The 26646-nt window shown below is 43.4% G+C and overlaps 1 protein-coding gene across 2 annotated transcripts in view; it reads left to right on the top strand.

Moving 5' to 3' along the window:
* Window positions 1-16919, top strand: part of MRPS5 (mitochondrial ribosomal protein S5) — a 224724-nt gene extending 207805 nt beyond the window's left edge. For both annotated transcript variants that reach the window (XM_050755124.1, XM_050755125.1), the window contains 6 exons: window positions 1663-1753; window positions 4985-5031; window positions 5818-5875; window positions 6169-6231; window positions 13874-14010; window positions 16548-16919. In XM_050755124.1, the coding sequence (XP_050611081.1) occupies window positions 1663-1753; window positions 4985-5031; window positions 5818-5875; window positions 6169-6231; window positions 13874-14010; window positions 16548-16772 (621 nt within the window). In that variant the 3' untranslated portion in view covers window positions 16773-16919. The remainder of the gene's footprint in view (window positions 1-1662; window positions 1754-4984; window positions 5032-5817; window positions 5876-6168; window positions 6232-13873; window positions 14011-16547) is intronic.
* Window positions 16920-26646: the final 9727 nt, after the last annotated feature.

Raw genomic sequence — 26646 nt, 5'->3', positions numbered from 1 at the left:
ACACTGGCTCTTCTGACTACTACCCTCTTTTTTCTGGGGGGCTACCGTTGAGGTCTCATGATAAGGTGGTGATATTGTTAACTACAGGATTTGGAGATGAGGTTTAAATTTTCTCCTTCCTAAGGCTAAAGTAGCTTTGGGAGTCTATGTTCGAATATAAACCAGCTGTATCTAGCACTCTGTGCGGGAAGCTGGGATTGCGGGGAGCCCTGGGCAGGGTGGAAAGCCTAGAGTTGTGGTGCATGTCTGGTTCTTGATGGGGAAATGGTCTCTGGGTTGCTCACGGGCCCTTGAAACTGAAGCCTGTGTCAGGTAAGCTATTGTCACTCTCCGGAGCAGTCTCTAAAATAGTCAGCTTCCCTTTGAGCTGGCACTGAACCCTCAATGTTAAATACTATGTGGAATAGTCATTTATTGAGTGTGTGATTGAGCCTCTGATTATCTATATTGTTTCCTCAATATCAATTGCATTGTAGGATTTAAAATGTTAACACATATTATGTCTTTGGTATTCCCAACTTACAGCTTTTGGAAGTTAATCTCTTTGAATAATTCGTATATATGTGGGTTGTTTTCTGTAAGATCCATGGAGGTGGATTCAAGCTCCCTTTTAACCCTGTTTTATGGGATAAGAGACAGCTATGCACCAGGGAGCCAGCTGCCACGTAAGCAGTTTAGTTAACAGTTCAGTAGTTCCTGGCCTTTTTTGGGGTTTTTTTTGGGGAGGGACGGAGTCTGGCTCTTGTCACCTAGGCTGCAGTGCGGTGGCGCTATCTCAGCTCACTGCAAGCTCCACCTCCCGGGTTCACGCCATTCTCCTGCCTCAGCCTCCCAAGCAGCTGGGACTCCAGGCTCCCGCCACCACGCCTGGCTAATTTTTTGTATTTTTAGTAGAGACGGGGTTCCACCGTGTTAGCCAGGATGGTCTTGATCTCCTGACCTCATGATCCACCCGCCTCGGCCTCCCAAAGTGCTGGGATTACAGGTGTGAGCCACCGCGCCCAGCTGTTCCTGGCCTTTTAAATACATGAGAAAAAAATACATGGAGTAAGCAGGTATTTCCAAATATGCTAATCGTTAGCATAGACGCCAGTCCTGTGCTGGTTATGTCTATACACTGCACGTCATAATTTCTAAGGTGCATATTTTCCTCACATTTTATCATCTCTGACATTAGAATGCATCTTATAATCAGTGATAAATTACATCAAAGTTTGATAGCAACTTTTTTCTTTCTTGTGATACATTCATTGAGATAGGGTATATCGAGATGTATAATGTCAAATACCTTTAAAGGTTTTCTCAGTTGAAGCTTCTCACAAGCCTGTGGAATGAAGAGAAAGTCTGGTTTCTGTTTTCTTCCTGTAACAGTCCAGGAGGAGGTTCCATGTGGAGAAAGGCTGCTGTGCTCAGGAGCTGGAGGATGGTGTGCCTGTGTCTGTGTGCGCCTGTTCACCGTGTGCGCCTGTGTCTGTGCGCGCCTGTTCACCGTGTGCGCCTGTGTCTGTGCGCGCCTGTTCACCGTGTGCGCCTGTGTCTGTGCGCGCCTGTTCACCGTGCGCGCCTGTTCACCGTGTGCGCCCGCAAGGAAGGCGGCTTCCTCCCTTTCCCTCCTTCACGTTTTCTTAATGTGCAATATTTATGAGACATTTTGCCTTTTAGGTAAGAAATGTTTTCAATATGACAGCGAAAGAGGGAAGAAAGAAATCGGTCCGTGTCCTGGTGGCTGTGGGGAACGGAAAAGGAGCTGCAGGTGAATGGGGAGTGGTGGCTGCACAGTGGCAGTGGTGTGCAGGGACAGGCGTGACACGCAGGGACAGGCGTGGCACGGGGCTGTGCTGTGGAGCCCGTGGGCTCATGCTGCTGGCCAGACTTTTTCTGCTGATTAAACCTTTTAGTGGTTTGAGTTCACAAAGCTTGTGGTAAGCCCATGACTTCCCCTAGAAAAGAGAGAATAGACTCTACTATACGTGCCTTTTCCTCTGAGGAAAAGGAATATTATAAAAGGCTGAAGACATTATTTTATTATGTATAATAGTGGAAAATTAGGGAGAAAAACACTAAATGTTCGATAGGGTCATGGTTATAAAAACAGTGTAGCCATACAGTGTAATATTCTGTATCCATTAAAGAATTATGGGAAATTACTTATAATGCTAAGTTAAAAGAACACAAAAGCTTTATATAAGACCATATCAAATCCTAGTTTTTTTTTTTTTTTTTAAGTATATTTATATGCCAAGAAAAGACTGGAAAACTATACACCGTTAAGGTTGATAGTGTTTACTCCAATTAGTAGGTTTGCTGATGATTTAAATTTTCTCCTATGTATAGTTACCATAGTGGACACTTGTTTTTGAAATGTATTCATGTCTTTTGAAGGAAAGGAACACAGGAAAATGGCCTAGTTAGCCCATACTGACATTTTCAAAACAAAAGTAATACATGTATATAGTATGTGGCCAAAGGAAACCAGGCCTTACAGCTACTTTTGTAATTTTCCTAAATTTTATGTTCATATTATTATCACATATCTTTAAAAAAATTTACACAAAGGAATCACATTATAGCCATAATTTTGCACCTTGATTTTCTTACATAGTATTATATTCAGAGATATTAATACTCAGATTAACATAAACATTCTCCTTGATTCTCTGTACTGTTTGCAGTGTTCCATTGTCCATGAATAATTTTTGTAACCTTTTCCCTTTTGCTGAATATTTATGTTGTTTCCAAATTTTTACTAATTATAAAAAACAGTATGGTTCATGTATGTGTAATTTGTTTTACTGCTGCAAGTATATCAATAGGGGAAACTTCTTGCAGTGAAATTGCTGCCCCAAGGTTATACATATTTTAAGTGTTGATAAATATTGCTAGATTGCCTCCCCACAAAAGGTTACATCAATGTCTGTGTTCCTCTACACCATCTCACCCTTGCCAGCTTCGGGTATCATCAAACCTTACTGATGGTCAGTATGATCTGTGAAACAAATCTCTCAGTTTTGACTTTTATTTTATTTTTTTTTTGAGACAGAGTCTCGCTCTGTCGCCTAGGCTGGAGTGCAGTGGCGCAATCTCGGCTCACTGTAAGCTCAGCCTCCCGGGTTCACGCCATTCTCCCACCTCAGCCTCCCGAGTAGCTGGGACTACAGGCGCCCGCCACCACGCCCGGCTAATTTTTTGTATTTTTAGTAGAGGCGGGGTTTCACCGTGTTAGCCAGGATGATCTCGATCTCCTGACCTCATGATCCGCCCGTCTCAGCCTCCCAAAGTGCTGGGATTACAGGCTTGAGCCACCGTGCCCGGCTGACTTTTATTTTTTAAACTGAGAGCTTGAACACCCTTTTACATGTTTATTGGCTGTTGTTATTTCCTTTTTGAGATCTGTTCGTTTATGTGCTTTGCTCATTTTTCTATTGGGTGGTTATTATTTTCCTTATTGAATGGTATAAGCTCTTCGTAAGTTAAGGACATTAGCTCTTTGTTAGTCAAATATTTTGACTTAGGTTTTAATTTTTTTCCACACGGAAGTTTTAAGCTCTGTGGCAAATTTATCAGTCTTGTATCACTACTGGGTTATAAATATTAGTTACCACTTCGGGTTTGTGTCTTGCTTAGAAAGCCTCATTTGAAGATTATAAATGTCAGTAAGTTTCCCCGTATTTTCCTCTAGGACTCCGTGGTTTAGTTTGTTTTGTTTAAACCAGGAACTGGCATTCGCAGCCTCTTTTGTCCCAGGGCTCAGAGGTCCCATGTGTCTTATGGAGCAGTGTTGTTTTATGTTATTTTCCCATGTATGATTTAAAAACAAAACACGTTGTTCAAAACAAAATACAGTGGCAGCAAATAATGGCAGTGTCTCTGTAACGGCTGGTAAATTGTATTTCCTAGTGAAGTGTTTAGAAACTAAAGTCATTAATTTGGTTTCCTGGTTAATTAAAATCTGGATTCCATTTGAAGTTCCATTGAAATCATGGTTTTACTCTCTAGCAGTGGATGTTTTTTCCCACCCTTTCTGATATTTTTTCCTTCCTGAGACAGGGTCTTGCTGTGTCACCCAGCATGGAGTGCAGTCGCACCATCACGGCTCACTGCAGTCTCAACCTTCTGAGCTCAAGTGATCCCGCGACCTCAGCCTCTTGAGTAGCAAGGATTACAGGCACCTACCACTATGCCTGGCTAATTTTTGTATTTTTGGTAGAGACAGGGTCTCACTATGTTGCCCAGGCTCATTGTGAACTCCTGAGCTCCAGCAATCTGTCCATCGTGGCCTCCCAAAGTGCTGGGGTTATAGGCGTGAACCACTGCACCTGGCCCCTTTCTGATTATTTTAATCTATCTTTAAATGTCCAAAGTGATTTGCCTAATTAATTTAGAATATATTTAGTTTTTTAAAAATTGAGTGTATTTTATCTAGCTATTTTTAAAAAGTGGCGTCTAACCTTGGATTTTATAAATACATCTAAGTTTGTTATTTCCAGGATGCTTCAGAACAGATCTCTGTAACCTCATGCTTTGTTATTGTTAGCTTTTTTGTTCTGGTTTTGTTTTGAGACAGGGTATTGCTCTATCTGGAGTGCAGTGGCGCAGTCATAGCTCACTGTACCCTCAAACTCCTAAACTCAAGTAATCCTCCCACCTCATCCTCCTGAGTATTTGGGACCACAGTCACGCACCAACATGCCTGGCAAATTTTTTAAATTTTGTTTTTAATAGAGACAAAGCCTTGCTGTGTTGCTCAGGCTGGTCTCAAACTCCTGGGCTCAAGCAATCGTCCCACCTCAGGCTCCTAAACTGCTGAGATTACGGATGTGAGTCATCACACCAGCCTGTTACTGGTTTTATATAGCAAGTCTTTTGTGGGTGGTAGAAAGATGAAGTGCTATGAAATATTGTAGGAGCAGAAACTTGAAATGTGGTGAAAACCACGTGGGCCAAATTTCTGTCTCTTTTCTTATTTTTGCTTTTTTGTTTAAAGGTTTTGCTATTGGGAAAGCCACTGATCGGATGGACGCTTTCAGGAAAGTATGTGCGTTTTTTTCCTTTGTCGACACTTAGTAAAAGATTAGTAAGTTATATGCTGGACACGGTGGGAACCACAAAGCAATAATAATTTGTCCCAAAACCTTCCCATGAGGCTTGCTGTCAAGGGTTAATTAGCTCGTAAAAATCAGTTTCAGAAGTACTTATATTCCTTTGAACCATTTTTTTAAATCAGATTTTTAATTGCCTAGCCCAGTTATGAGACAACTGTGAAAGTTTGAACACTGACAGAATGTTTGAAGATACTAAGGAATTGTTAATTTTTTTTTTTTTTTTTTTTTGAGATGTTGCCTCACTCTTGTCCAGGCTGGGGTGCAATGATGTGATCTCGGCTCACTGCAACTTCCGCCTCCTGAGTTCAAGCGATTCTCCTGCCTCAAGCTCCCAAGTAGCTGGGATTATAGGTGCCCACCACCAGGCCCGGCTAATTTTTGTATTTTTGGTAGAGATGGGGTTTCTCCATGTTGGTCAGACTGGTCTCGAATTCCTGACCTCGAGTGATTGGCCTGCCTTGGCCTCCCAAAGTGCTGGGATTATAGATGTGAGCCACCATGCCTAGCCAGGAATTATTGTTAATTTTTTTAGGGGTGATACCGATATTGTGGTTAAGAGTTTTAAAAAATAAGTCCTTATATTTTAGAAGTATATAGTAACCTTTTTGCATAAGTGAATTTTTAGTAATGAAACATTTTTAAAGGTATTTTTGGAATCCTTGAAAAGATGTGAATTTCAACAATAGATTTAAGAAAAACATTTTCCTTCTTTCAGGCAAAGAACAGAGCAGTTCACTGTTTGCATTATATAGAACGATATGAAGACCATACAAGTGAGTGTTAATCTATTTTTTTTTTAAATTTGCAGGATTACATTTGTTAAAGTCTGTGTGGTAATACATCTCTATAAGTATCTGTGTTTCTCTCTTACTGCACTCTTACAAATATATGAAGTGTGAAAACAAATCTAAGAAGGTTACTAAAGTGAATGAAATCAGAGCTTACCATTTATCTTCGGTCAGTATGTGCTGGCTGTTGAGGCTAGTATAAATTGCTTTGCAATATTTGCAAAGGCTTATTAAAGCCACACACTTAATCCTTCTGTGTTTATGTTTTTACCCTCCAGTATTCCATGATATTTCATTAAGATTTAAAAGGACGCGTATCAGGATGAAGAAACAACCCAAAGGTAACTTTAAAACTCTTCCCATTTGTCGATGATAAAGCAGAGAAATTATAACAGGTCTATCCTCTCCCCTATTTTTGTTCATCTTTAGTTGAACTCATCTTGGAAACACCAAAATGTAAAGGCTTATGTTAGGTTTAAGAACGATGAGGCTTTTGGAGAAAGAATAGTCAAGGCGCACAGGCTCCTGTGAGCACAGGCATGTTCCAGAAAAAATTTACGTGGGAAGAGCACATTGGAAACAGGAAATAGCACCTGAGCGAGTGGTAGGGTTTGGAGGAGTGGGAACATGAGTTCCTCACAGGGAATTCATTGATGCATTTAGGTGTTTCTATTCTGACTTACTCAGGTCCAGGTGTTTACTGCTCATCACATTCTGATTGGATGCCTTCTGTGAGCTGGGTGCTATGCTGGGCACTAGGGATGTGCAGAGATGGCCTTTCCTGTTTTGTGGACAAGCAGGCAGGCAGACCGAGTTCAGGGTCATGGGCTAGGGCAGTCATGCCTAGTGGTCTCTGAGTGTAGGATTCTTGAACCTTCTGATTTGCATTTTACTGATTATATAAAATCAGTAAAAAATAATTTTATATAACTTTTGGTATTTAAATCTCAAAAAGTTTGAGTCAGAAGAGATAAAACGTTAAATTTTCATATCGAAGCTTCCAATACAACTTTGCTAGAGCCATGGCTTGGAAATAAATCAGGGGAAAAAAACCCTCAAATACAGAATCAGTTGTGTTAATGCACCAGAACTTGCCTTCTGCTTTAAAGCCATAATTAATGATTTAGGTGCTGGATAAAAACCACGTATTTTGTCTTTAGAAAAGGTGTTAAGTGGACTTCAAGGTTTAGATCTGTGCTGTCCCATACAGCGGCCACTAGTCACTAGCCGGCCTGGCTATTGAGCACTTAACATGTGGCTATTGGGATGTGCTCTAATTGTCAAATACACACCAGAATTCAAAGACCTAGTACAGAACAAGAATATAAAATCTCAAAAATATTATTGCATTGATTACATTTTAAATGATAATGTTTAGACATGTTGGGTTAATAAAACACATCACTAAATAAACTTTTTAAAAAAAACTTGAAAAAATGTATCTATGAGAACATTTAAAATTACGTATGTGGCTTCTGCTTATGGCTTGGATCATACTTATGTTGGGTGGCATGGTTTAGACACATTTATATCTGAATGATTTTTGAATGACTGCTACAATTTTTATTTTAAAAATAATTTCTCTGGCAAGGTCCCCATAGGTTTATGTATTATATTCATGTTTTCTTTTCTTTTCTTTTTTTTTTTAATACTTTAAGTTCTAGGGTACATGTATACAACGTGCAGGTTTGTTACATGTGTATCCATGTGCCGTGTTGGTTTGCTGCACCCATTAACTCATCATTTACATTAGGTATATCTCCTAATGCCATCCCTCCCCCTCCCCCCACCCCACAACAGGCCCCAGTGTGAGATGTTCTCCGCCCTGTGTCCAAGTGATCTCCTTGTTCAGTTCCCACCTATGAGTGAGAACATGCGGTGTTTGGTTTTCTGTCCTTGCAATAGTTTGCTCAGAATGATGGTTTCCAGCTTCATCCATGTCCCTACAAAGGACATGAACTTATCCATTTTTATGGCTGCATAGTATTCCATGGTGTATATGTGCCACGTTTTCTGAATCCAGTCTGTCATTGATGGACATTTGGGTTGGTTCCAAGTCTTTGCTATTGTGAATAGTGCCGCAACAAACATACGTGTGCATGTTTAGAGTAGCATGATTTATAATTCTTTGGGTATATACTCTATAATGGGATGGCTGGGTCATATGGTATTTCTAGTTCTAGATCCTTGAGGAATCGCCACACTGTCTTCCACCATGGTTGAACTCTCTTTTTTTGTTGTGTCTCTGCCAGGCTTTGGTATCAGGATGATGCTGGCCTCATAAAATTTGTTAGGGAGGATTCCCTCTTTTTCTATTGGTTGGAATAGTTTCAGAAGGAATGGTACCAGCTCCTCTTTGTACCTCTGGTAAAATTTGGCTGTGAATGTGTCTGGTCCTGGACTTTTTTTGGTTGTTAGACTATTAATTATTACCTCAGTTTCAGAGCCTGTTACTGGTCTATTCAGCAATTCAGCTTCTTCCTGATTTAGTCTTCGGAGGGTGTGTGTGTCCATGAATTTATCCATTTCTTCTTGATTTTCTAGTTTATTTGTGTAGAGGTGTTTATAGTATTCTCTGATGGTAGTTTGTACTTCTGTGGGATCGGTGGTGATTTTTTAATTGTGTCTATTTGATTCTTCTCTCTTCTTTATTAGTCTTGCTAGCGGTCTATCAATTTTGTTGATCTTTTCAAAAAACTAGCTCCTGGATTCATTGATTTTTTTGAAGGGTTTTTTGTGTCTCTATCTCCTTCATTTCTGCTCTGATCTTAGTTATTTCTTGCCTTCTGCTAGCTTTTGAATGTGTTTGCTCTTGCTTCTCTAGTTCTTTTAATTATGATGTTAGGATGTTGATTTTAGATCTTTCCTGCTTTCTCTTGTGGGCATTTAATGCTATAAATTTCCCTCTACACACTGCTTTAAATGTGTGCCTTTGTATCTTTGTTCTCATTGGTTTCAAAGAACATCTTTATTTCTGCCTTCATTTCGTTATGTACCCAGTAGTCATTCAGGAGCAGGTTTTTCAGTTTCCATGTGGTTGTGTGGTTTTGAGTGAGTTTCTTAATCCTGAGTTCTAGTTTGATTGCACTGTGGTCTGAGAGACAGTTTGTTATAATTTCTGTTCTTTTACATTTGCTGAGGAGTGCTTTACTTCCAACTGTGTGGTCAGTTTTGGAGTAAGTGCAATGTGGTGCTGAGAAGAACGTATATTCTGTTGATTTGGGGTGGAGAATTCTGTAGATGTCTATTAGGTCTGCTTCCTGGATATCTTTGTTAACCTTCTGTCTCATTGATCTGTCTAATATTGACAGTGAGGTGTTAAAGTCTCCCATTATTATTGTGTGGGAGTCTGAGTCTCTTTGTAGGTCTCTAAGGGCTTGCTTTATGAATCCGGATGCTCCTGTATTGGGTGCATATATATTTAGGATAGTTAGCTCTTCTTGTCGAATTGATCCTTTTACCATTATGTAGTGGCCTTCTTTGTCTCTTTTGATGTTTGTTGGTTTAAAGTCTATTTTATCAGAGACTAGGATTGTAACCCCTGCTTTTTTTTTTTTTTTTTTTGCTTTCCATTTGCTTGGTAGATCTTCCTCCATCCCTTCATTTTGAACCTATGTATGTCTCTGCGTGTGAGATGGGTCTCCTGGATACAGCAAACTGATGGGTCTTGTCTCTTTATCCAGTTTGCCAGTCTGTGTCTTTTAATTGGAGCATTTAGTCCATTTACATTTAAGGTTAATATTGTTATGTGTGAATTTGATCCTGTCATTATGATGTTAACTGGTTATTTTGCCCGTTAGTTGATGCAGTTTCTTCCTAGCATTGATGGTCTTTACAATTTGGCATGTTTTTGCAGTGGCTGGTACGAGTTGTTCCTTTCCAGGTTTAGTGCTTCCTTCAGGAGCTTTTGTAAGGCAGGCCTGGTGGTGACAAAATCTCTGAGAGATTTGCTTGTGTGTAAAGGATTTTATTTTTCCTTCACTTATGAAGCTTAGTTTGGCTGGATATGAAATTCTGGGTTGAAAAATTCTTTTAAGAATGTTGAATATTGGCCCCCACTCTCTTCTGGCTTGTAGAGTTTCTACTGAGAGATCTGCTGTTAGTCTGATGGGCTTTCATTTGTGGGTAACCCGACCTTTCTCTCTGGCTGCCCTTAATATTTTTTCCTTCATTTCCACCTTGGTGAATCTGACAGTTATGTCTTGGGGTTGCTTTTCTCGAGGAGTATCTTTGTGGCGTTCTCTGTATTTCCTGAATTTGGATGTTGGCCTGCCTTGCTAGGTAGGGGAAGTTCTCCTAGATAATATCCTGAAGAGTGTTTCCCAGCTTGGTTCCATTCTCCCCATCACTTTCAGGTACACCAATCAAATGTAGATTTGGTCTTTTTACATAGTCCCATATTTCTTGGAGGCTTGTTCGTTTCTTTTTACTCTTTTTTCTCTAAACTTCTCTTCTTGCTTCATTTCATTCATTTGATCTTTAATCACTGATACCCTTTCTTCCACTTGATTGAATCGGCTGCTGAAGCTTGTGGATTTGTCACGTAGTTCTCTTGCCATGGTTTTCAGCTCCAGCAGGTCATTTAAAGTCTTCTCTACACTGTTTATTCTAGTTAGCCATTCGTCTAATCTTTTTTCAAGGTTTTTAGCTTCCTGTGATGGAGTTCGAACATCCTCCTTTAGCTCAGAGAAGTTTGTTATTACCGACTTTCTGAAGTCTACTTCTGCCAACTTGTCAAAGTCGTTGTCCGTCCAGCTTTGTTCTGTTGCTGGCGAGGAGCTGGGATCCTTTGGAGGAGAAGAGGCGCTCTGGTTTTTAGAATTTTCAGCTTTTCTGCTCAATTTCTCCCCGTCTTTGTGGTTTTATCTACCTTTGGTCTTTGATGGTAGTGATGGGGTTTTGGTGTGGATGTCCTTTCTGTTTGTTAGTTTTCCTTCTAACAGGGCCCTCAGCTGCAGGTCCGTTGGAGTTTGCTGGAGGTCCACTTCAGACCCTGTTTGCCTGTGTATCACCAGCAGAGGCTGCAGAGCTGCAAATATTGCAGAACAGGAAATATTGCTGCCTGATCCTTCCTCTTGAAACTTCATCTCAGAGGGGCACCCAGCTGTATGAGGTGTCAGTCGGCCCGTACTGGGAGGTGTCTCTCAGGCTACACGGGGGTCAGGGACCCACTTGAGGAGGCAGTCTGTCCATTCTCAGAGCTCAAACACCATGCTGGGAGAACCACTGCTCTCTTCAGAGCTGTCAGACAAGGACGTTTAAGTCTGCAGAAGTTTCTGCTGCCTTTTATTCAGCTATGCCCTGCACACAGAGGTGGGGTCTACAGAGGCACGTGGGCCTTGTTGAGCTGTAGTGGGCTCCACCCAGTTCGAGCTTCCTGGCCACTTTGTTTACCTGCTCAAGCCTCAGCAATGGCGGACGCCCCTCCCCCAGCCAGGGCTGCCTCATAGCTGGATCTCAGACTGCTGCACTAGCAGTGAGCAAGGCTCCGTGGGCGTGGGACCCGCTGAGCCTGGCACGGGGTGTAATCTCCGGGTGTGCCGTCTGCTACGACTGTTGGAAAAGCACAGTACGTAGGGGGCAGTGTCCCGATTTTCCTGGTACAGTCTGTCACAGCTTTCCTTGGCTAGGAAAGGGAAATCCCCTGACCCCTTGCGCTTCCCAGGTGAGGCAGTACCTCACCCTGCTTCATGGGCTGCACTCACCGTCCAACCAGTCCCAGTGAGATGAACCAGGTGCCTCAGTTGAAAATGCAGAAATCAGCCGTCTTCTGCGTCGATCACGCTGGGAGCGGCAGACTGGAGCTGTTCCTATTCGGCCATCTTGGAACAGAATCCTATTCAAATGACTGCTGTAATTTTAATTTAGTTGTGGAAGCTACCTTTTAAAATCTTTCCTGTCTTCTCGTCAAAGCTATATTTTTCAGGTGTTTGTATTATCTAGACCATTACACATTTCCTAAATACATACACGTTTATAGACATTTTGTACATACATGTTCAAATAGGCATTTCCTAAACAATGTCGCCTATGTGTTACTAGTTCTGTAGGAGATAGAAAAGGTGTTACTCCAAAAAGGATGCCAAATGGCAGAACTGGATTAAGGAAAGCCACCAAAAGTGTTTGTGCATCTTTGTGAATGTTGCAGTCATTAATGCTCTGCCGTGCAATATGAATCTCCCAAGAGAAATGGAGGGTGTGGTGTTCCCAAATTTATTTCACCATGGAACACTTCTGCCTCGGCTATAGAACAGTATTCAGTTCCACACACAGCACTGCAAAACTTGGCCATATTTATTCAGTGTTTTTTGACACAGTCTCTGCCTGGAAGGTAGTGAAATCATTACCATCGGACTGACCACGACCACGACCACGTGGGTGTTGGTGTGTGTGTCACGCAGTGGCAGTGTTCATTGCAGTGTCTGTGCTGGTCCAGGTGCTGTGTATCACACACCTTCGCGGCACTCACCAGCAGCCCTGCCAAGTAGGTATTTTAAGGGGGGCCTTCTTGTCACGGTTATCCAGCGAGCAGTGGCAGGGTAGAGCTGCCTCTCAGCTCCTTCCAGAATCTGCACGATGCCCTTTCCACGTGTACCTCTCTCTGGGTGTGTGTGCACCCGTGCTCATCCAGACATGGATGGCACCTGTTCTGTGTGTGAATAACTCCATCTGGAAGAACAGAGGACCCCATTGTGACCAGTCTTTAGCTCTCCTCTTAAGGTCTTGCGCACTCTGGCGTAATGATGGAGGCCACAGTTCATTGGCACTTTCAAGTAGAAGGAATAGTTCTTGACCATAAAAAGTCAAACTGGAAAGCCAGTAATGTCCAATTTCCAGAGGAGATCTTCTGCCTTGGAGCATAAGAGGTGTGTGCTGAGTTTTATGTCTGGCAAATAAGAATGTTGGAGGCCAAACTTGGGCCCTGCAGCTCCCTCACTCCACCTGCATTTGCCAGATGCTGCTGTAGGCTCTGGGGACACCACGGTGAGCAAACAATATCCTGGCCCTTATGGGGGCCATTTTCCATTCAGGGGAATCATTGGATAAACAGGTTTTGTTGAATGCCCTAATCAGCGTACTGTGTTAGAGTACAAGGGAGGAAGGCAGAAGGAAGGATGCCATCTTGACTGGCATGGTCACCGAAGGCCTGTCTGAGGAGGAGCAATTTGAATGGGACTTTGAAGAAGAGAAGGAGCCAAGGGGGCAGAGCTGGGAGGACATTCCAGGCAGAGGAAATCCCAAGTGCAGTCCTTAAGGTGAGGAAGCCAGCAGGAGGTGTCCCGTCTCTAGATGAGGTCAGGGAGGTGGGCAGGACTCCCAGGCACAGAAGGCTCTGGATAGGCCATGGCATTCTTTATTTCAATCTCAAGAACAGTGGGAAGGAGGGATCTTTAAATGGGGAACAACGTGTTTGGTTTGTGTTTTTAAAGCTCTCTGGAGAAGGGATTACAGGCAGAAAAGGGTAGGGCAAGTGGCTGGAGGGGAGACCCCCCCCGCCAAGAGTTAGAGGCCAGCAAGGAGGGGAGGACAGGCCAATAGCCAGGAGGAAAGCCAGGAGAGGATGTGTTACCAACACGAAAAGAAGAGCTTCTCCAGGAGGAGGAAGTGGACCAGTCTGCTCAGGGTAACGTAACTATCAAGGAGGGTGAGAAGAGGTGTGTCCCTCCGTCCTTAGTTAACGTGAGTCTGGAGTGTCAGGAGTCTCCATGCATGTTTGTTAATCTCAATAACAATCCTGTTTCTTTGCCCTGGATACGTGTTCAGGATATTTGCAGGTGTCATCTTTTTAATCCTTGTAGTATCCTGTTGAAGTGTCATCTTGGAAGTTAAGTAAGTTGTCAAGGGTCAACTCACCAGGAAGTGGTGATACCAGAATGTGAACCAGTTTCCCGAAGCCCAGAGTGAAGCCATGCGCAAGTCAGCAGGGCTACTCCTCTCGCTGCAGGCGAGTGGGCTGTGTTTCACCCAGTTCTCCTTTTCTAGGTTATGGCCTCCGCTGCCACAGAGCCATCATCACCATCTGCCGGCTCATTGGCATCAAAGACATGTACGCCAAGGTCTCTGGGTCTGTTAATATGATCAACCTCACCCGGGGCCTCTTCCATGGGCTCTCCAGACAGGTAACCCTTCCCCAGGGTCTGAAACAGAAGTTCTAGTTTGTTTATCAGTTGTGTGTGTTGGGGCTGCGATGCCCTGGGGCCTCCTGGCGATGCTTTCCTGGGACCACCTGAGGAGTTGGGCATTCTTTGCTGTCTGTGACTACATCAGTTTAGTTAAATCCACTGACGAGTTCATGAAAATTACCTTATAAAAAGTATTTCAAGGGTTTTTCTAAGTAGCATTTTTTAAAGCCAATAATTACAGTCTACATGTTATTAGGAAAATCACACATGCTTGTTCTAAAGCTCCAACAGTATGGAAAAGTAAAATCAAAAGAGAAAGTCTATTTCCTAATTTAGTCCTTTCAGTTGGGGCTAGGGTGAAGCACCCAGGGCACCTCTGCACTCAGGGCAGGCACGGTGAGTTCCCTGTGACCTGTGTAGGTGGTTCAGACTGACGCCTGGGTTGGTAGGGAACTCTGAACGTTAACATGCCAGGTTACCTGTGTAGGGGTTCGGACTGAGGGTTCGGACTGACGCCTGGGTTGGTGGGACTCTGAACGTTAACATGCCAGGTTACTTTTCCTCATTGGTGGGAGCCCTGGGCCCGGCTCCCAGTCACCCACCGTGGAGGGCAGGGCTGTGGCTGCACTGGCCCCCCGTTCTTGGGCGGTCGCCCTACCTGCCCCGCAGGGCTGGCCTGTCTCTTGAAAGGATGGGTAGACCTCAGCATGGTGGATGAGCAGAAAAGACAACCAGGTTCAGTAGGCTCCATTTGCTGACCCTGTTAGCTGAGGACTCTGGCAGACTTCCTGACACTTCAGGAGTACAGTAGTGGGTTTTAGTTAGAGTGATCCATGGAGAAATTTTACATGTCTCTGTTTAAAATAGGAAAATTAAAAGAAAAGGAAGGCTTTGGGTAAAAGCCTTCTGTTTTCCGAACAGCTTTTGTGTGTAGGTACTGTCTAAACACCCTTCAGAGCACTTCTAAACAGAAACATTAGAGGTTTAATTAAGGTGTTGGTTTTAGATAGGTGTTATTTATGATCCAGTAGACTTGTTCTGTTTTTGTTTTTTTTTGTTTGTTTGTTTTTGTTTTTTGAGACGGAGTCTCGCTCTGTCACCAAGTTTTAGAGTGCAGTGGCTCCATCTCAGCTCACTTCAATGTCCGCCTCCTGGGTTCAGGCAATTCTCCTGCCTCAGCCTCCTGAGTAGCTGGGACTACAGGCACGTGCCACCATGCCCGGCTGATTTTTATATTTTTAATAGAGACGGGGTTTCACCATGTTGGTCAGGCTGGTCTTGAACTCCTGACCTCATGATCCACCTGCCTTGGCCTCCCAAAGTGCTGGGGTTACAGGCATGAGCCACTGTGCCTGGCCTAGGCTTGTTCTTTTATGTGATACTTTTGTTTTCTGTTAGTCTTTTAAACCTTCTGATGTAGTTACCATATATCATCTCTCCTAAAATGCCATCAGCTATAAAAGGTTGCATTATTTAATATGTCACTCAAAAAGGAAAAGATGCCACCAATTTAGCTGATGTGCTTTGATTGAAAGACACACCAATATAAGTTATTTTATTTTGTTTGTGGAATGGCTCATCTCTTTTCTAATTTCAAACATACATAGAATAGTGCAAGGCAGCCATAAGGCCCGGGATCACAGGATTGACATAGCAGGTATGTCACTGTACCATGAATAACGTCTACTGAACTGATCTGCCGGCTTCCAGAACTCTGTGGTTTCCCTCTGCAGTGAATCTCCGTGGCCGTCACCCAGCTCGTGACCAGTCTTGCTTCTTAGTACCACCCCCCGTTATTTTGAACCAAATCTCAGACATTTTATTTCACCCCTAAATATTTTAGTATGTATCTTCGAAAAGATAAGGATTTTAAAAATCCTGTAATACTATTACCATACCTAAAAAATTAACAGTAACTTGTATCATCAAACATCCAGTGTTCATACAAACGAACAAATTCCATTTGTTAGATTAAAAAAATTTTTTTTTACACAATGTTTGAATCAGCTTGCAGAACAGGTTAATGTATGTTTTTGCTATGCCTTTTAAATAGGTTCCCCTCGTCTCCCGCCCCCCCCGCCCTGCCCCCTTAGGATTTTTTGTTGAGGAAACCAGGTTGTTTGTTTTGTGGTGCTTCCTGGCCTGTTGCTGACTAAAATACCTGTAGGGTCCTTCATGTCTTATCTCCCCTATATTTACTGTAAATTGGTAGTTAGATCTAGGGGGTTGGTGAGATTCAAGTGCAGTGTTTGGCACAGCATGGTGCATAATCAGGAGGGTTTAGAAGGCAAGAGACCAGAGGCCAAGGCCCTTCCTCTGTCCCAGTTTGGGGTGGGCAGATGCGGCAGGTGAGGCTGAAATGGCTCCACCCATGACAGGTTATTAGAGTTTAGCCACAAAACACATTAACCCAAATCCACTGACATGGCCTTCGAATTCCCCCAGGCTGTACTCTTCTGGCCTGTGGAAGTTCCTGCTCTTTATGTTGCAAATGTACTTCAGACCTAATCTGTTGTGAATCTGGTCTTGCCTAGGAAACCCATCAGCAGCTGGCCGATAAGAAGGGTCTCCATGTTGTAGAAATCCGGGAGGAGTGTGGCCCTCTGCCCATTGTGGTGGCCTCCCCCCGGGGGGCCCTGAGGAAGGATCCGGAGCCAGAAGAGGATGTTCCAGACATCAAACTGGACTGGCAAGACGTGAAGGCCGCGCAGGGGATGAAGCGCTCTGTGTGGGCTAATTTGAAGAGAGCCGCCACGTAAGCTCTCTGGCCTTGTGCAGCCAGTTCCTGTACCTCGGAGAGACCGGGAGAGACTCAGCCCCTTACAGCTTGGGGCGTGGCCTTGGTTTTTGTTTTGAGGAAAGTTTAATCTGTAAACTCTTCAGAAATAAATAATTAACAGCTTTCATTTATTGAGCACATGTTATATGCCAATGTGATAGAACCTTTACATACATATCTCAGTTCAAGACTACTTTAAATATTCATCCAAAGTAACAAAAGTAAATGAATTAGGGAGACGGGGCTAATAATTTGACCCGATTGGTAATAATGTACACAGTGGTAATCGCTATAGCAATTATAGCTGATATATATGAACTCATTCATCCAAAGTGAACGTGATTAACTTCATTTGACAGAGCAGTTAAGTAACTTGACTACCTTGAGGAACTGCCAAACTTTTCCACAGTGGAAATGGAAGTTGTTGGCTACATTGGGACTGTTAAGTGGCGATTAATTGTACACCGTTGTATTTCCCTGAGGGCTAATGATGTTGAGCATCTTTTCATGTGCTGATTGGCCATTTGTATATGTTTTTTGGAGAAATGTCTATTCAGGGCCTTCACCCATTTAAAAAGTTATTTTTTATTATTATTGAGTTCCTTATAGTTTCTAGATATAAACCCCTATCAGATGCATGCTTCACAAAAGTTTTTACCCATTCTGTGGAACGTTTTATTTTTATTTCTTTGCATACTCTTTCTGCCCCACCCACATCCTCTTTCTGGGACACTGATGACACAAATGTTCAATCTTTTATTATCGTCCGTGAGTCCCTGAGGCTCTGTTTATTTTTTTCTGGTCTGTTTTCTCTCTGTTGCTCAGTTTAGATAATTTCTATTGTTTTATCTTCAGAATAACTGGTTATTTTCTCTTTCCTTTCCATTCTGCTCTTGAACCATCCATGCAGTACTTTAACTTTGGCTATCATTGTATATTTCAGTTAAAATTTCCATTTGATTTCTTTTTTATACCTACTGTTTCTTTGCTGAGACTTTCTATTTGCTGAGACTTTTTTTTTTTAATGGCTTCAAGAGTGTTTATAACTGCTCACTGAAGCATTTTTATGGTGGCTGCTTTAAAATCCTTGTCATCATGTGCGTGTGGTGTCTCACGCCTGTAACCCCAGCACTTTGTGAGGCTGAGGCAGGAGAATTGCTTCAGCCCAGGAGTTTGAGATCAGCCTGGGCCACAAAGTGAGACCTCATCTCTACAAAAAATAAAAGTAAATGTGAAAGTTAGACACACATAGTGGTGTGCGCCTGTAGTCCCAGCTCCATAGGAGGCTGAAGTGGGAGGATCATTTGATCGCAGGAGGTTGAGGCTGCAGTGAGCCTTGTTCATGCCACTCCAGCCTGGGCAGCAGAGTGAGACCTTGTCTCCAAAAACAAAAAATTCTTGTCATAAAGTTTCAACATCTGTGTCATCTTAGTGTTGACATCCCTTGAGGTTTTTTCTCATTCAAGTTTACAATGTCCTGGTTCTTGTTATGATGAGTGACTTTGGCTGTACTGGACATCGTCACTGTTACGTTATGAAGCTCTGGCACTTATTTAAATCTGTCAGCATGCTTCCTCTGACGGTGCTGGTGTGGGATGGGGCCCTGGCTCCTTACTGCCTGGTTAGGATGGAGATCCAGGTTTCCTACTGCCGCTGTCCTCGGGACCTCTGCTGATGCCTTTTTGCTGGAAGTAGGAGGAGCACCCTGATGACATGGGATAGGGAGAAGTCCATGTTAGGCTGGATGGTGAAAGTTTTCAGCCTGTGACATTATCTGGTGAGGGTGAGGTCCCTTTTTTTTCCTGTGGCATTTTGCTAGAGTAAGGTAGTTATTTCCTGAAAGTTACCTGTCTTGTTAGTTTACCTTCTTTCCTTAAATACCTAACAAATATCAAGACAATGAACTTTAAGCAATAAAGGACAATGATCCTTTGGAGAGGGGAAACAAAATTACTCGTCCTTACTATCTGCAGAAAGTCTGTGGCTCTAGGAAGCGTTACCCCATCAGGACCTGGCGGTCTCCTGGAGTTGAGGTGCAGTTGGGCAGCCAAAATGGCTAGAGTTCACGGGGAGAATGCCTTGGAGGAGAGAGTTACACAGCAGAACTAAGATCTGCAGAGTTTCCATTAAATATTTAGTTACACACTAACAGTGCATGCCTGTGAGGAAACTCATCCAAAAGAATTAGAAGGAACAGTGTTTGGAGCAGAATATAGTGTCAGCAGCCACGGTGGAAAACCTTGTAATCTAGGTGGCATTGGAAGAGAACTAAGATGCCCTACGAGTAGAAAAATTAACTATATATAAAAACTACCCCTGGTCCCAACTCAGAAAGCTTAAAAACAAGACCAAACTGGAACACAGCTGTTTCCAAGTAACTTCATTGTGTTCCAGAACAAAGCTGAAGAATATAGGAATACCAAAAATATACCCAATAAAGTAAAATATACAATACTCGGCATCGAATAAATCACTAGGCAGCCAGGCGCGGTGGCTCACGCCTGTAATCCCAGCACTTTGGGAGGCTGAGGCGGGCGGACCAGCTGAGGTCGGGAGTTTGAGACCAGCCTGACCCACATGGAGAAACCCTGTCTCCACTAAAAATACAAAATAATTAGCCAGGCGTGGTGGCACATGCCTGTAATTCCAGCTACTTGGGAGGCCAAAGGCGGGAGAATCGCTTGAATCAGGGAGGTGGAGGTTGTGGTGAGCCAAGATCATGCCATTGCACTCCAGCCTGAGCAACAACAGTGAAACTCTGTCTAAAAAAAAAAAAAAAAAAAAAAATCACTAGGTATGCAAAGAAACGAGAACGTAAGCTCATAATGAAGGGAAAAATCAGTCCATCAAAACTCACCCAGGAATGGCACAATCAGTAGACAAGGACATTAAAGCAGGTATTATGACTGTGTTCCATATGTTCAAAAAGCTAGAGAGAGAAACATACTAAGTAGAGGCGTGGAAGATACAAAACACCAAGTTGAACCTCTAGTGATGAAAACTGCAATATCTGATGAAAAACACTGAATGGGGCTGACAGCAGATTGGACATCTTAGAAAAAGATATGAAAGAATTTGAAGACAGCAACTTAAACAGGAAAACGACTGAAGAAGAGTTGGTAGGAGAAATTGGGCATTAGAGAACTATGGGACAACTTCGGGAGACAAATGTGTGTGTAATTGGAGTCCCTGGAGAAGGGAGGTATAAAAAAATTTTTGAAGAACTATGTCTGGGCACAGTGGCTCACGCCTGTAACCCCAGCACTTTGGGAGGCCGAGGCGGCTGAATCACGAGGTCATATGTTCGCGACCAGCCTGGCCAACGTGGTGAAACTCCATCTCTACTAAAAATACAAAAATTAGCCAGCCATGGTGGCAGGCACCTGTAACCCCAGCTACTGCAGAGGCTGAGGCAGGAGAATCACTTGAACCCAGGAGACGGAGGTTGTAGTGAGCCAAGACCACGCCGCTGCACTCCAGCCTGGGCAACAGAGCGAGACTCCGTCTCAAAAAAAATTTTTTTTTCCGAAGAAATAATAGCTGAGTTGATGGCAACTACTGAGACCCAATGAATACAATAACTGTATCAATCAAATTTCAACTAGCAATAAGGAGGAAATTTCAGAAGTGAGGAAGGGAGAGAAGATTAGGTACAGAGGAACAAAGGTAAAGATGACAGCAGCTTGCTTGTAGGAAACAACGAAAGGTACAAGACAGGGAAACAGCTTTAAAGTATGAAAAGAGACATTACCAACCTGGAATTCTTTACCTAATGAAAATTTCTTTCAAAAATGAAGGACAAATGGAGGGTTTTCCAGACATAAAATCTGAAAGAATCAGCAGCCCTGCGTTACAAGAGTTGTTAAAGGAGGTTCTTCATGCAGAAGAAAGATAGTAACATCCCTTCTATGCAGATAAATGAACACTAGAAATGATGACTAGGTTATTATATGCATAAAATATTTCATATATCCTTTTATTTAGGTATCTTTAACACCTAATTGACCACTTAAAGCAAAAATAATCATGTATTGTGGTTTCCAACGTGCAGATGTTCAATCTATGGTAATAGCCCAAAGGCAGAGGGAAGAAATGGAAATACGTAGTCATGCGGTTCTTACATATTGGAAGTCGTGTAGTATCATATGAAGGTAGATTGGTTTAAGTTAAAGATGTGCACTAAAAATTTGCCCTAAAGGAATCACTGAAGTAACACAGTTACAGCTATTAAGCCAACAAAGAGGATACAAAAGCAATCTTAAAACATTTTTATGAAGAAGTTTTAAGACTGTAATCTAAAAGAAGGCAGGAAAAGAGGAACAAGGAACTGGTGAAATAAATAGAAAAGATGCAAGATAGTAGATTTAAACCCAGCCATGTCATAATCACCTAAAGTGTAGATGGTCTAAATGTGTCCATTGTAACCAGTCGGTTGATGGTGGTGTTGCTTTCACCTGTGTCCTTACTGATGTTCCTCCTGCTAGATCTGTTTCTGAGAGGGGGTGTTGATGTCTCTAACCTGTAATACTGGATCCCTCTATTTCTCCTTGCAGTTCTATCAGTTTTTGCCTCATGTATTTTTTGATGCTCTGTTGTTCATTAAAGATTGTAATCCAACCTAGGCAACATGGTGAGACCTCATCTCTACAAAAAATTACAAAATTAGCCAGGCATGGTGGTGCGTGCCTGTAGTCTCAGCTACAGGGAAGCTTAGGCAGGAGGACTGTTTGAGCCTGGGAAGTTGAGGCTGTAATGAGCCATGTTTATACCCCCCCAAACAAGGATATGTCTTCTAGGAAAATCGACCCCTTATCATCATGTCGTCTTCCCATATGCTTGCTGATTTTCCTTGCTCTGAAGTCAGCTCTGTCTGAAATTAATATAGCTACTTTCTTTTGATTCGTGTTAGCATGATATGTCTTTCTCCATTCCGTTACTTTTAATCTACATGCATTTTTATATTTAAAGTGGGTTTATTGTAGACAGTATATACTTGATTCTTGATTTTTGATCAAGAATCAAAATCTCCCTTCTGACAATCTGTCTTTCCATCTGTGTATTTAGAACTTTGACATTTACAGTAATTCTTGATAGAATTGAATTACTGTCTGCCATAACATTATTGTTCTTTGCTGCCCTCGCTCTTTGTTCCTATTTTTGTTTCCCACTTTTCCTGTCTTTTGATTCCATATTCTCTCCTTTCTTGGCATACACCCTTTTTTTTTTTTTTTTTTAAACTTTCCTTAGTGTTTACCCTAGATCTTGCAGTACACATTTGCAACTAATCCAAGGCCAATTTCAAATAACAGTATATTGCTTCTTGGGTAGTGTGAGTACCTTGCATTAATAAACTATTCCTAATTCCTCCCTCTTGTCCGTTGCTGTCATTCATTTTACTTATATAAACTATACTCATCAAGTACATTGTTGCTATTACTATTTTGAACAAACTGTTATCCGTTAGATCAACCAAGAAAAATGAAAAGTTTTTATTTTCCTTTCACCTGTTCCTCCTTTGATGCTCTTCCTTTGTGTAGAATCAGTTTCTGACTTATGTCATTATCTTCTCTCTAAAGAACTTTTAACATTTCTCACAAGGCATCAAATTCCCTGTTGTCTGAGAAAATCTTTATTCTCCTGTGCTTTTGAAGATACAGATTCTAGGTAGTGGGGTGATTTTTTCTCTCTTACCACTTTAAATATTTCACTTCACTCTTGCTTGCGTGGTTTTGGGGAGAAGTTGGATGTAATTCTATTTTTACTCTCTAGAGGTAGGATGTTTTTTCCTCTAGTTTTCAATATGTTTTAAAAACTATTTCTTTATGTGAAATATTGCACATTCATGATACTCTCTAGTCAGAAGTTCTTTGAAACAATGCTGTAGCCTTGGCCATTCAAAGAATGGAGTCATCTGACTCATGCGTTGTGCAAATGGCCTTGCAGGTAGCATAGGTTTTGTTTTTGTTTTTGTGTTTTTGAGATGGAGTCTTGCTCTGTTGCCGAGACTGGAGTGGAGTGCAGTGGCACGATCTTGGCTCACTGCAACCTCCACCTCCTTGGGTTCTCGTGCCTCAGCCTCCCCAGTAGCTAGGATTACAGGCGTGCACCACCATGCCTGGCTAATTTTTGTATTTTTAGTACAGACAGGGTTTCACCATGTTGGCCAGGCTGGTCTTGAACTCCTGACAAGTGATCTGCCCACCTTGGTCTCCCAAAGTGCTGGGATTACAGGTGTGAGCCACCACACCTGGCCAATAAAAAAAAGGACCATTGATATGCAATACAGATGGGTCTCAAAATGCATTGAGTGTAAGAAGTAAGACCAAAAAGTGAGCACATGCTGTATGATTTCATTTCTATAAAATTCTAGGAAGTGCAAACTAGTCTACAATAACAGAAAGTGGATCAGCGGTTGCCTGGGGCTGGGTGGGGGTAAGATGGGTGTGAGGGAGGGATTACAAAGGGGCATGAAGCAACTTTTACGGGTGACAGATATGTTCAACAAATTGGTTGTGGTGATGGTTTCACAGTGTATGTATATATCAAAACTTACCCAAGAGTACACTTTTTTTTTTTTTTGAGACAGAGTCTTGCTCTGTTGCCCAGGCTGGAGCGCAGTGGCATGATCTCGGCTCACTGCAAGCTCCGCCTCCCGGGTTCCCGCCATTCTCCTGCCTCAGTCTCTCGAGTAGCTGGGACTATAGGCGCCACCACCATGCCTGCCTAATTTTTTGTATTTTTAGTAGAGACAGGGTTTCACCGTGTCCACCAGGATGGTCTTGATCTCCTGACCTCCTGATCCTCCCGCCTTAGCCTCCCAAAGTGCTGGGATTACAGGCTGAGCCTCCGCGCCCGGCCAAGAGTACACTATTTAGTGTGCAGTTTATGCTAAACATCTTTACAACCACCAGGGGGTAGGAAGAGCTTCCCAAATATATTAGTCCCTGTTTACTGAATGCGCAATCTAGACACTGATGATTCTAGTAGAAACCTCTCTCTCCTTTCAGTGAAATAGTTTGCAGTTAGACATGCTTGTGTCCGGGCCAGGTGCGGTGGCTCACACCTGTAATCCCAGCACTTTGGGAGGCTGAGGCAGGCAGATCACGAGGTCAGGAGATCCAGACCATCCTGGCCAATGTGATGAAACCCCGTCTCTACCAAAAATACAAAAACTAGCTGGGCGTGGTGGCACATGCCTGTAATCCCAGCTTCTCGGGAGACTGAGGCAGGAGAATCGCTTGAACCAGGGAGTCGGAGGTTGCGGTGAGCCAAGATTGCACCACTGCACTCCAGCCTGGGCGACAGAGCAAGACTCCATCTCAAAAAAAAAAAAAAAAAAAGCAAAAGAAAGAAAAGAAAAATGCTTGTGTTCTACAGAGATAATCACTTCTGTTTGAAATGCTAGATGTGGGATCTTCAAGGGGTGTGAGTACCCGCTAGCAACATGATTAAAGTTAAGCTTCCAGATTTGCATGACAAAGACTACCTTGAAAGAATCGCATTTGCTTCTCTTCCTCTCCTGAGCGGTTTTCAAACACCTTTCAGCTGCAGATCATGCATTCGCACTGCAGTTTATCACTAGCCTAAAGTGTAAGTCAGGGTCAGGGTTGTGGGGCAAAGGCAGGACGCACACCGGATCTGGGGACTGCCCCTTGAAAATTCATCAACTTGCTGTGTGACGTCAGTCGTGTTGCTTAAGTCTTCTGTCCGACCCCAGCACCCTCCACCACCATCTTAGCTTTCTGAAAGTAATGAGCTCTCCACCGCGTGAGCGTTACGTAAGATCCACGCCGTCGGCCAGCGTAGCACGGGTGGAGAGGAAAGCATCATGCTGGGTGTCATCGGTGGCTGATGGGCTGCAGGGGACAAACAGCAGCTCAGGAAGTGGAGCCTTCTGAGCTCCTCCTAGACCTGAGGCGTGTGAGTTGGAGCCATCCTCTCAACAGCCCAGTGCCGCTACTTCTAAAAGGCTCTTTTTTTTTTTTTTTTTTTTTAATTTTTGGTTTTTTTAGGGACAGAGTCTCGCTCTGTTGCCCAGGCTGGAGTGTAGTGGTGTAAACAGCTCACTGCAGCCTCAACTTCCTGGGATAAAGCGATCCTGTACTTCAGCCTCCCAGGTAACTGGCCACAGGCACATGCCACCACACCCAGTAATTTTTTTTTCTTTTTGTAGAGACAGCATCTCGCTTTCTTGCCTAGGCTGGTCTTGAACTCCTGTGCTGAAGCAATCCTCCCGCCTCAGCCTCCCGAACTGCTGGGATTACAGGCGTGAGTGACTGTGCCCAGCCAGAGGCTCATTTATTTTTAGAAAGAGGCCAGCAAATGAGAACCGAGCTGTAGGTGCAGGCAGAAACAATGAGTGTCTACGCTGCACAGCACTGTCACTGGCTGCCACAGCTCTACAGCCTGCGACAGGCAGAAGCACCTCGGCCTTTTTCTTAGCACTCAAATCAGTGATTCTGGACCCTCAGAGATTTGCTCATTACTTTGATGTTGGTTGATCTCCTCATGCTTACCTAGAATATTGTTTGGTGAGTATTAGTGTCCTGTGACTTTAGGTGTTTTTTTTTTCCAATGTGCTGACATTTATTGAACACTTGACCTGTGCTTGACAGTGTTGTAATCCACTTACATATTTAAATTAATAACCTTGAGCACTTAGATCCCCAAATTAAAAAACTTGCTCAACACATAGCTGGTAAGAGGTGAGGCCAGAGTTGACACCCAGGCAGGCAGGCCCAGTGCCCAGCTCCTAAGACCAGGCTGCCCCAGTGAGGCTGGACAAGTTCCCTTACCTGGGAATAGCTCAGAGAGTGGAGGAGAAGCAAGGGTTTCAAAGGCCTTTGAAGGAAAGCTCAAGGAGCACTGAGGAGTGAAAGGATTTTTGCGTAGGGTCATGAGGGACAGTAGGAGGTGTGTGAGTGCGTGTGCGTGCACACACTGGGTAGAGGGCGAAGGGACTGTGGCGTGGTGGAGCTTGGCTAGTTCAGAGCTGAAGCTGGATTGTGTGTGGGAGCCACGTGAGTCCCGAGCCCTCTGTCCTGAGCGGTGCACACAATTCAGCGATAACCAGGTCCGCGCGTGTTTTGTCTTTCCACAGTGTCTGACTCTGATTGATGTTATTTCAATCACAGGGGCCATGAGTGCCATGGAGTTCCTCAGGGGGCAGTTCTCCTTAGTACTTCCTGTTCACTTCCCCAGTCAGAGCACACATGCTCCAGCCACTCCACCAGCCAGTCAGCATTACAAGCCATGCAGAGTCATATACTTTTTTTTTTTTTTTTTTTGAGACGGAGTCTCGCTGTGTCGCCCGGGCTGGAGTGCAGTGGCCGGATCTCAGCTCACTGCAAGCTCCGCCTCCCGGGTTCACGCCATTCTCCTGCCTCAGCCTCCCGAGTAGCTGGGACTACAGGCGCCGCCACCTCGCCCGGCTAGTTTTTTTGTAGTTTTTAGTAGAGACGGGGTTTCACAGTGTCAGCCAGGATGGTCTCGATCTCCTGACCTCGTGATCCGCCCGTCTCGGCCTCCCAAAGTGCTGGGATTACAGCGTGAGCCACCGCGCCCGGCAAGTCATATACTTAATCAATATATAGATGTTATAGATTAAACATTCCACAACACGCAGTAACATTTAACATGAAGAGAAGGGCGGTAGGAAAAAGGTTAACAAACCAGTCCAAGGAGAGTAACAGAGAAAAAGAAATCTCTCGGTGTGGGCTGGTGCAACCTTCAGTACTTGTAGGAAGCGTCTTTGGTGTGGGCAGATGTCAGGTGCTGATCACCAGTGGCTGTAAGACTGGGTCTGTTCAGACGGCCATTTGCGGCTGCTGAAGTCCTGCTCTTATGGCCACGGT

Source organism: Macaca thibetana, chromosome 13, assembly GCF_024542745.1.
Source record: "Macaca thibetana thibetana isolate TM-01 chromosome 13, ASM2454274v1, whole genome shotgun sequence".
Classification (NCBI taxonomy): Eukaryota; Metazoa; Chordata; class Mammalia; order Primates; family Cercopithecidae; genus Macaca; species Macaca thibetana.
The sequence above is the reverse complement of the archived record's forward strand: the minus strand, read 5'-3'. Positions and strand labels throughout refer to the sequence as shown.